Source organism: Hetaerina americana, unplaced genomic scaffold (assembly GCF_022747635.1).
Source record: "Hetaerina americana unplaced genomic scaffold, ioHetAmer1.1.p SCAF_16, whole genome shotgun sequence".
Taxonomy (NCBI): domain Eukaryota; kingdom Metazoa; phylum Arthropoda; class Insecta; order Odonata; family Calopterygidae; genus Hetaerina; species Hetaerina americana.
The window spans coordinates 9,455,260-9,467,025 of NW_027286719.1; the positions used below are offsets into that span (position 1 = coordinate 9,455,260).

General features: G+C 40.5%; 2 protein-coding genes across 2 annotated transcripts in view; one reads left to right on the plus strand and one right to left on the minus strand.

Moving 5' to 3' along the window:
• Positions 1 to 2,904, minus strand: part of LOC139687070 (tubulin polyglutamylase ttll-4-like) — a 269,846-nt gene extending 266,942 nt beyond the window's left edge. Inside the window, exon 1 of the mRNA XM_071584174.1 lies at positions 2,807 to 2,904. The gene's annotated coding sequence lies outside the window, so the exon portion shown is untranslated. The remainder of the gene's footprint in view (positions 1 to 2,806) is intronic.
• LOC139687072 (uncharacterized) overlaps positions 1 to 9,494 on the plus strand; it is a 128,118-nt gene extending 118,624 nt beyond the window's left edge. The window contains exon 2 of the mRNA XM_071584177.1: positions 9,268 to 9,494. Coding sequence (XP_071440278.1) covers positions 9,268 to 9,494 — 227 coding nt within the window. The remainder of the gene's footprint in view (positions 1 to 9,267) is intronic.
• The last annotated feature ends 2,272 nt before the right edge of the window (positions 9,495 to 11,766 follow it).

An 11,766-nucleotide genomic window follows, 5' to 3' on the forward strand; every position in this document is an offset into this window, starting at 1 on the left:
TTTGGAAGAGAAAAAAAGTTAGAGAATCACTAGCGAAAGTGTATCGACATGGATTTCTCCTTTTTTCTTTCGGAAGGACCCTTCTCAGACTATCCTCTTAAAGGTACTGCATACATTATTGTGCTTTTTCGTAAATTAAAGGTGTCATTTGATTCTACAGAAACAAAGATCATTGTTCTACGATTTATTTAACATTAAGTGCATGCCAATGTCGTTTTCAAATTTAAGTTCCCCCTATTTCTCGTGATCCAAGTCGAAATCCATTCCTTCCTGCAGTAGAAGGAAAGAAATGGCGGGGAAATGGTAAAGATCTCACAAAGCCATGCCCAATCGCAGAGGAAGCCTTCACCTAAAGTAGTAATCAACTTTAAGATTTTCGTCACCCAAACGTGGCTTTCGTACCGAATGCAGTGGAGGTTTATTTGCTATGGATAACCGTTCACCCACAAGAGGGCAACTCCAAATGCTTCATTAAAATGGAAAACCAGTTCATGTTTATCTCCATGAAAAAAATTTTTGAGAAGGAATTTATTGACCCTATGACCCCGAGGCGTCGGTGCCGTGGGGAAAGTTGCTGGATTGAATCAGGTGCGTGTCATTTCTCAAAATGAACAGAAGTAAGACGGACATTAATCGATACCCACAGTCTTTATCGGGTGATATCTCTGCTTGGATATTTTCTCTCTCATTTTAAAACTCACAGCAATATACGTCAATAGTTACATTTTACTGCTACATTATTTCGAAAATGAAGCTCTTTATGAAGAATTTTCACAAAGCTTCAAACTGAGGACAGTTTAACCTGAAAAGTTTTTAGTTAAACTTAATGGTTGCCAATATGAGTCCAACGGTAACCCAGAGTCAAAAAGACTTCCTCAACGCATAGGGAATATGAGGAACCACGATCACTTCATCCAATTATTTGATGTAACAATTACAACATAGAGCTCAAAAGACGCAAATGATTATCTTTATTCAAGAAGTTCTCTCGGGTTTCCCACCGGGTCAGGTTGCAGTACACCGACGTTTCGATGGCTGACTCTGCCATCGTCTTCAGGGTGAAGTGACTTCACCTTGAAGACGATGGCAAAGTCAGCCTTCGAAACGTCGGTGTACTGCAACCTGACCCGGTGGGAAACCCGAGAGAGCTTCTTGAATACCATACGCCGGTAAAACCTGAGATCCTTCGTTTACATTTATACTTTCCTGACGGCTGTTAAATTATAAATATAGAATTTGTTGAAATTAAATAATTTTAGCTTAAAGAATTCACATTAAAAGCACTCGCTTTCCCTAAATTATGACTAACTATAAGAAGAGAAAATTTTAGAAAGTTTTGTGTAAATGCTTTTTTTCTTAAACTTCAGGACAAAAACACAGATAAATCGGCTTTAGGCAGATTGCAAATAGTGGAAATTGGTCACATTGGGAGGGAATTCTCGTAACTATTCATATTACACAATGTGTTTTTTTTAAATACCCATGACATTGGCTGGGCGGCCCAGGCACATCGAGAAATGGTCATTCTTCCTTAAAGATACTAAAGGTGCCTAAATATTGCGAATAAAATTAAATAAAAAATCTATGCAAGATATCTGTAAACATAAGCAACGCAATATGAAATTCCCATTGCTATATGACAAAAGAAGATGCAACGCGATATGAAAAAATCAATTTTACTTTCAAATATTTACTGTTAAATCGCCGATGAAAATGGATATTCAAAATGAATCTGCGTAAAACTCTTATGTTATCGAACACTGGAGAATTGTGTTTTGGCAGCATCACGATTGGGTTTCATTAAAACAGATATCTTTCTCAATGGGATATTAAGGTTGCATTAAACAATGACTAATAACGTAAGATAAAAACCAACACTACAAAAAACACGCGAGCCCACTGAACGAGCTCCGGGATTCAAATGTCCCCTTTGTTTCACGCGCAAGACGGCTAAGTCCGCGGAATGGTTGAGATGATGACCCCCGATGAAACCTGGGAGGACGCTATTAGGGGTGAGAGTCAGATGACTTCCAGATTACAGCGGAAAAATTCATCAAAGATGAATTTTCACATTGCTTCTAGATTACAAAAGAGGATGCGTAATAAGTGGTCAGAAATGAAAGAAAGCTGGATATTAGCCAAAACAATATTCCATTTTTTCAACAATTAACGTTTCCTTGAATGTATTTTACTTCATACCAAACGCTTCTTTAACTAAAAATGTCACATTTATGTAATTGTGGCATTGTATTTCTTTATTTATAAAGACATTTTCTAAGGCGCAGGTATCTCCAAAGCAGTACTCTAAGGCCGTAACGTCGAAAGGGATTATGTATTTGGTTTGACGATAAAATTATTGTCATTAAAATAATACCAATTACAATCAGTATACCACGCGTTCAAATTATTGTGAAAAACTTTCTTAATTTTGAAGTCTAATGAATGCCGAAGTCCAATGAGTCCAATGACTCTCATTTCACATCGTTAGTTCAACTACCTCGAAATGAAAACCAGGAAATGGTAAAATTAGAGTATGAATAACTAAGAGGATACGCTTTGAAAATATTTCGAACTTTTTTAATGTTAAGATATCTCTTTTTTAACTTTCGCATCATTTTCTAACGATTACTTATCGTGTATCTATCGACTACTTTTCTATTTGTATTTTGAAAAACGAGTTGTTTGTCTTTTTCTCTCAAAGGGGAATATGGGACGAGCCACAAGATTCGGAAGATTATATATGGGGAAAGAAGTATGCTTACTTTGGGTAAGACTGAACATGCATAGCAACATATACATCACTCACCCCCGGCGCCCTCCGGTCGGCTCAACGATGCAACAACGAGAGGCTCCCGGGACCCGTGCTCCTCAACAGCGCCATTGGGCGGGTCCGGCGACAGCGGGCTTCATCGCCGATGTCGCATCCGAGCTGCGGAGCTGGACTCGGCCGGCGGGAGGCAGTCGCCCAACTGACGGAGAGAGCCAACCGAGGCCACCGGCGCCGCTGCCGGGAGTCCAAGAGGGCGGGGGGGAGGGCTGCGCGGCTGGGGCCGGAAGGGAGGAGAGCACGGGGGAATGCGGGTGGGGGGGAGCAGTTGCACGGCGGCGCTTCGTGCCCGTCGGGAGAAGTGGGGCGGGGGGTGGGGGTCCCCTAGGAGGGGTTCGAGAGCGGCTGAGATGAGACCGCAAATCAAATAGGGGTGGGCGAGGTTTGAAGGCATGGGAGGGCGGAAGATTTTGATGTCGGTTTTTGGGGAACTTGTGGGTTGGGGAGCTAAATGTTGTAGGAGGGATGCCGGGATGTTTCCGGAGGAAAGCACATCCTCACTCAGCGTCTTGTGGTACTCGGAAGACCACTCAATTGGTTGCGATATACGTTCGAATCAGGGGCGGGCACGCCCTACTGTCATATTTTCGAGCGATGCCACGGCGTTCTGATACAAGCTCAATGGCGCCCTACGCTGGTTTCTCATTGCGTTTCCAAAAATCAAATTAGGTACCATAAAAGATACATCAATCAATAACGTTTTTTGTGTGATTAATGTAAAAAAAGCTCTTTCAATATTACAGTCATGGAATTTATGTGCGTCTTATAATCTCGGTTTCTCTTCATTTTATTTTGATTGGAGGATACTATATACAGTAATCATATACCCAGATTAATAAATAAAAATATTTGTATGCGTAATATAATATATATATTGATGTACATAAATACACAATATATACGTGAGGGTGTCTTTTCGAAATATTTACTGCTAAGAAACAATTACTGCATCTGGATAACAGTTATTCTGGCTCATTTAAATAAGGATCTATGTCGATTGATCCTGACACTAAATAATATTGCAAACTGCAGCAATTTTAATATGCTTTGTTTCCGGAAGCAGTAGATTGAAGCAACTCGCGGTATAGAGAAGGTACGGGCTTATTTGAAAGGTTACACAAACGTCAAATTCACAATAAAGTAACAGCTTGTTATGTAACTGGTAACCCGGTGAAATGACACATTTGTGAGGAGGGAAAAGAATTTTCAAACTGAGCACATGTGCCTCAGAAATGCCCCAAGAAGTTGTAGAGCATCACTCATGAGCGCTGCTGCCACAGCGAAGAAAGTGGAGGGCTTTGCCCTATTGGACCAAAAAGAAACTATCTAAATGATCATGAATGAAACTGATCTTAGTGATGGGAATGTTTGGAAAATTAATCGCGAAGAATGGCAAATTTTAACGGCGCCAGCCCGCTAGGTTCCACCCCTACCGACATCTTTTCAGATGCAAAAATGGCGCTGCCTGCAATCGCGACACCAGCGCTACCGGTAATCAAAGCGAAGTCCCGCAAAAATTTGGCCAAATCCGCTCTATTCTCCCTATCATACCCCAAGTGACTTTTTCTTATTCCCTTGACTAAAAACCATTGCGGTAAAAAGGTAGAACTCCGAGTTATTCCCACCTTAAGGAGACAGTAAGCTTAAACTTTCTTAGATGTTAGTGTTATTTTAGGTGTTTCCTGTCTACATATATATATATATATATATATATATATATATATATATATATATATATATATATATATATATATATACATACATATACATATATACATACATATACATATATACATACATATACATATATACATACATATATATATATACATACATATATATATATATATACATACATATATATATATACATATATATATATATATATATATATATATATATATATATATATATATATATAAAATAGGCGAGGGTAGAGTTCACATAGTACATGTCAATTTCACACATCCGGGTAGGATGTAAAGTTTTTTTTAATGTGCCTTCTATGGTTTTCCATGAAGCTCTGGTATCCGAGAAATTATTCAGCTTGAGTGAATCTGAGGGTGCTCAGTGACAAGCCCGGGAATGGCACTGAGGCCTTTCATTTAGTAGTCCAACGCCTTATCATCTGTGTAGACTACCACAAGTCACAAGCGTGGCGATAGTATATAAAACATAGTAACACGAAAAAAGAGACACTCAAAGTTTTGGTTTTTGAATACTTCGGTGGCACCTCAGACTTTCTCAGCGGAAGGAAGAGGTAGCAGGTGATGCTCCCAGGAGTTGGTGACGAGAGAGGAATTTGGATGTGATTGGCAGAGGCGGGGATCGACGGGGAGTGAGTGGCTGCGAGTGGAGGTGCTCATGCCCCGCGCCACCTTGCTTCCAATATCTGGTGCACCCTTCTCCGTCCCGGTAACCCCTAGCTCCGCCGATCATCCCCAAAAGTCTCTGCTTCTCCCCTCTAGGACACCCGTCAGCGCGATTAAATTTTATGTTAAGCTCGGAGGATCGCGTTCGGTAGATGAAGCGACGTTGCGAGGAACCGTTTTCCGTTGTCACAAGCTGTTCGGGAAGGGTGGAGAGGAGGCTGGCTTGAGTAAAGCCCTGGAAGTCCGTCGTTGGCACATTGTGACGTAAATGTGCAAAACGTAGGAGATGTGCTTAATTACAACCGACGCCTGACTATCGCATTGCTAGCAGAATAGTGAATTCGAAAAACCCCAATGTTTTGAATTGTGACAAAAACTTTAGCAAAGGGAAATGTGTGTGACAAGATGGTCCCCAGGATGCTGTTAGATGATCCAAGGGCTGGTTCTATAACAAGTGACCCACAGCTCCGAATTTTACCGCCAAACTTCTTTTCGTTCTAAAAAATGAAAAGTAGCTTAAAAGTCAGCATAACGTGAAAGAGGGTATTGAGACAATTTGCCTTAACGATGTTGCGAAAAGAGAAAGCGTTGGATATAACTCAAGTTCGGGAAATGCAGCACACATGGCAGGGTTTTTTGTTTCTCTCCCGGATACCACATCTCGCGGTCACACCTGAAGAGAGGAGGGAAGCTTATGACTGTATACATCGTGCGGATACGTTTCTACTTCTGTTGAGGATGCATTGATATATTACATACATATATATATATATATATATATATATATATATATATATATATATATATATATATATATATATATATATATATATATACCTGTGCCGGTTATGGTTTCCCAGGAAGACCTGGTACCCGAAAAATCACTTTAGCTTGGGTGGAGCTGCAGGTGCCCAGAGTGCCTTGCTCGGGAATCGAACCCGAACCCGAGCCCCTCCGGTCGGCAGTCCAACGCTCTATCCACTGGACTACCGGAGGGGCTCGGGTTCGGGTTCGATTCCCGAGCAAGGCACTCTGGGCACCTGCAGCTCCACCCAAGCTAAAGTGATTTTTCGGGTACCAGGTCTTCCTGGGAAACCATAACCGGCACAGGCAAAGGAACTGGCCCCCCTACCCTGAGGTGTGAATTTTCACACGCCGTATCGGGCTTAGTACTGGGTGATCTCTACCATCACCGGGTTGATTACTGTGTGTATGGTTCTTTTATATATAGTACATCACTCAGTAACCAACAATATAGAAACACAAAAAGAGGAACACTCACACGTTATTTCTTGATAATTTCGACGGAATTCTACTCCGTCTTCATCGGAAGATTAAGCACACAGGCGTGTGAAACTCACACATCAGGGTAGGGGGGCCAGTTCCTTTCCCTGTGTGTGTGTGTATATACATATATATAGAAACAGATACAAGGAAAAGCGATAGGAACACACATAAAGGACGAACAAAGGTGAGGTGGGGACGGCGGAATCACGCAGATCACGAATGTAAAAATATTTCCTAGAACGGGACTTGAACTCCGGATATTTCCACTTACCGGGCGGAGGCTCTTAATCTAAATTAGTATTTGTTCGCCGCGTGGCGGGATTTCGTGTTTGAATGTGTTTTTGGCCAATGTGGCTCGTCTCTTCTTCTGGCTATGCGTACCACGAAACGCACTGTTCTTATCCTTTATAATGTGATATGATTGCTATACTACTATCCTTTCCTCTTGTGTGTCTTTTCTATTTCTCCTTTGGTGGGTGAAATAGCTCCCTAAAGCCATCTCTTGGCCACAGAATCGGGGCACTTGGTTGCTTAAAGCATCGCAGATGTGTCTGTCTTGAGATGTGTGATACATATGACTGCGTGTTTGCGTGTGGTGTGTATAAATGTATTTATATGCACACATTCAAACACAAGAACCCACCATATGGCGAAAACATATTCATTCACATGGAAATAAATATAAGGAAAAGGGAAAGTAACACTTATAAAGGACGAGCACAGGAGAGGTTTTTAATATATTTCATTTACTGGGACTTGAACACCGGAACTTTCGAATTGCCGGGCCTATTCTCTAACCACTTGAGCTATTGAGGAAGCGTAATTTACATTGAAATCCGATGGGGGTTTATGCAACCAAGTGCCCCGATTCTTCGGCCAAGAGATGGCGCTAAGGGGCTGTTTCACCCACCAAAGGAGAAATAGACGACGCAAGAGAAGAGGACAGTAGAAAAGCAACCATAAAACCTCTTAAAGGATAGGAAGAGTGCGTTCCGTGGCACGTATAATCAGAAGAAAGAGACGAGCCACATTTGCCAAATACACATTCAAACACTAAACCCGGCATGTGGCGAACAAATTTTCATTCACTGGGAAATTGATATTAGGAAAAGTGATAAGAATACATTAAGGCGCATCACGATGGCGCATATCTAGGACACTCAGATATGCGCCATCTCGCGGGTTCTCACCTCTATGATACTTGCAGATTTTTCACTCTCTGCAGGTTTCGATCACTGACACGGAGAAGCAGTCATCAAAAGATTAGTGGTGGGAAGCAGTGTGAGTAGGGATGGGATAATTAAAAAAGGTTGGAGATTTGGTGAAATAGCAGTAGTTGGACAACCCGTGCAAGACAGCTTCAAGTCGACAAAACTACCTGCGAGCACCCCCGTCGCTACCCCGCCCCGGTCCACACCATGCAACCGCCCACGCTGCAAATGCTGCCATCTTCTAAGACCCTCCACCTCACTTAGAACCAACTCCAACCCGAAGCCTATTGAACCTCAAAAAATATTATATATCGCCTCTCCTGTAAATTCTGCCCTGCCTTCAACTTGGGCGAATGCACGACCACCCTTTCCCTCCGCATGAATAACTAGCCATGAATAACCATAAACCGATAACCGCAGGGCGTTGTCATTTATCCTTTTGTCTAAAACTTCTCCATATCATCGCACTGATGCTTCTACCTGATTTCTATGGCTTATTAGTTTCTCACGCACTTAAGTCATTTACACCTCTGTATATTATTATCCCCATTTCTGTATGCACATATTCTCCAATTTTCATCTTTCATCAATCTCAAGCTATCAACAATTATTACCTTATTGTTTACCACTCCTCTCGTTTTCGTTTTACTTTATCTACAACAACATTATGATTAAACCACCGTTCTCAAACTACGTCCATCCCCCTGTCCTCTTTTAGATTTATTAAAACATTCTAAGTACTCATTTTAGCTACGGTCAAAACTGGATTTCACTCTGACGCATCCCTGATAATCCTTAGGAGTCGTAAATTATAGTTTAAGGCAGCTAAACCATGATCCAAATCATCATCTCCATTTGGGACGCTAATTAAGTGAAGACGCTTTGTCTAAATCCAACACCAAACATTATATAACCCAACTTGTATTCACCTATCCCCCGAATTTTTTCCTTCTCCACCTATTATGATGCTAGGGTCCATGAATTAGTTCATATTAAGCCCAATCTTCTTCAGAAGTGGAGTGGTTTTCCACCACATTCATTCCAAATCCCAAATTCATATTCTTCCATATCTCTCCCATCGCCATCTTACATGTTTATTGCTGCATTCAAATTCCTCATTACTACCAGGTGCTTTTTTCAAGTTACATTCTTTATTATTCCTTCTTTTCACAAACTGTAAAATTCATCTTCCTGGCGATAACAGGTCGACGCATACACATGGAATACCACTAAATTATTTTATGGCAGGCGTCAGCTTTTATGCCTACCAATATAAATCAACCTCTCATGAGCTCTACATTCAATGCCTTTTACTCCTCTTCACACCTTTTCGTAATTACGTTCTCTACTCTTTCCCTCTACTCTTGCCAACATGAATTATTCGGAAATCACCACTCCACCAATCCCTGTTAATTTCTAATCTCACCTCTTACATTTCTAATGGATCTATACCTCCTCTCTCATTTTATCTCTTGGTGACTTTTAGCTTGCTTGTCCTTATCTCACTCGTCACATATCATGTACACCTACTACCTTTTTTTAAATTTTCTGTGATCTTCCACTGGATCAGAAGTTCCATATTGGCCGACGTGTCGAAGCTCGACACGAGCATCGGCCGTTGAGGACCAGCTCTGCTCTTTGGCCGGACCATTCAGACCAGAGAAATCAGCCATCGCTGGATATAGCAGCATCATGGTCCACTCCATTGAATTCGATGAGACCAAGTCACTAGCCCGCTCTGTTGGTTACTGGGGCCGAGTAATCAAAGAAGCCATTGAAATTTGGATGAAGAGTTGAAATTTCAATAGAGAGGCGGGCTATTCCCTCATCAACGTGTGGAAACCAGTGCTTCGAAATGTTAAAGAAGGGAGAAAAATCCCACTGCGCCAAGGTGGCTCACATACGTTCCTCTCAACCACGGACCAATGACCATTCGACCTGGCCGGAGTCACATATAAGACGGCCAAAGTGAAGAAAACATAATACTGTTAATTACTTCAGAGTTTATCACTTCTCTCGCTGTGCATATACATCATGGAAATAAAAACATACAAAATTTTTATTCGAGCTAGCATTCATCTGCTCTGAGGACGATGCTCAAGTCGAGTTTGAGAACGGCGGCCAATATGGAACCCATGATCCGGTGGAAGGCCCTAGAAAGCTTCAATGAACTGATGCGTCGGGAATGCATCAGAACATACCCCTCCTTCCTTGGGCTGTTCTCTTATCGTTCTTCTCTCCCAATTTTCCAAACCTTCCACACAAGATTTGTATTTGATGATAGGTGAGCAAGACATTCATTTGGATGAGTCCCTTGGAGATTCATTTGGATGAGTCCCGTAGTTTAAAGGATTCATTTCTCTTGAACTCCGCCTATATTCATCAGGGTAACGATATTCAAGAGGTTTTTGGTAGACTTTCTCATTGTATTTCCCAAACTAGCTTTCTCACTACATGGCCGCCTCTTTTGAGACGCAATCATTTGAAGCTTCCTCATCAATGGATTCGCTTTGGGGGCTTCTATTCGTCTATCTCGTTCAATTCGATCTATCCGTAGGATTTACTATTACCCCAGCCAGTGTAGGGATAGGTCCAACTCAATGCGCAACTACTTCCACTACGGAAAATGACTACCTAGTGTCTAACTAAAAGTTTTATAATTGTAAAAAAGTTTCATAATAAGGAAAATCACCCTAAGAGCATGTCCCAATCCCCAATGTATAGCTGCCAAAATTTTTGGGAACGTCAGTATATCTCAGTGAAGACCAACGCTTTGAAATTGAAAATCATATAATTTTGGTGTAAACAATTGTTCGATCAAAAAATTTCGAAAGATATACAAGGAAACGGTTGAAAAATATAAATATTTAAACACATTGAACCATTACCGGCTGAAAGTGCGTGTCTTGAGAGCTATTTTTGCTCGATTTTAATGGGCAAAGGAAAATGGTTGCATGCATTTCACTGTTTAATCAAAGAGAAGATATTTCAGAACGAATTCCTTAAATACTAGATGCTAAATACAGCTGTGTTTTTGATGACAGAAACCAAAGGTAAAAACAATGCCCGAATGTCCCCCAACGTTCCATTGAAAATTCCTGAATCATACACAAATCTTTTTTGTTCTTCATTTACTTTTATTTAAAAACGTAATATATATTTTGGCTCGTAACAGAGCCACTTTAATCAACTATTTGATTTTTTCAACTTTCAATGAATCAATGGAAATTAATGTCCCCGTATATGTATTTTAATAGTGTCTATGGCACGTTTTTGGCATTAGAATGTTATACAGCGAAATTTTTGAAGAATATAACATTCATTTCCATTGTAATTTATTTTACCTAGACGTAATGAGCGAGTAAGTCTATATTTTCCATTTAATGATAGAATCATTTAATCATTCACAGTTTTAAATTTGAAAATTGTTTTCTAGGAGTGCATTAAACGTGTACATTCCTTATATTTGGCAATCTATTCTTTCTATTTGAGGTTCTTACGCGTAAGTCTTCAACTACCATCCACTTATCCAAAATATTGCAGGAAATGTGTTGAAACCTCCTCATTGAAGAACAAATATAGGTAGAAGGGTTTGAATATCAATTGAATTGTTTAAACGAAATCTGTAAATAAAATATTAAAAATGAGAGTAAAATTATTTTGCGACCAAAGGTCAAAGGTTAGATGCTTAGAGGATATTTAATGAAATGGGAGAAAAAAACTCGGAAATTGAAATAAATTTAAGCATATGTAAATAAAAAAATCAATTGGGAGACTAATAAAAAGAAATTATCGTAGTAGAATGAAAAAATGTCACTGTGGCGAAATGGCGAGCAACAAGGTTTGTATAAACAGGACTGGCAACATTTTTCTCCTAACGTATTTATGAAGTGCTGACCTCAGTCCGTCGGGTAAGTGTGCGCATGATCGCAGATAATGTTGCCAGTGATAAAATCATTGTGCACCCCATTGTCAGTGAAAATTTGGCGATGCGCAAGATCTGTACTTAACTCTTCCCGAAGGTCTTGGCGGACGACCAAGAGCAGAGTAGAATGCTTGCTCGCGAAGA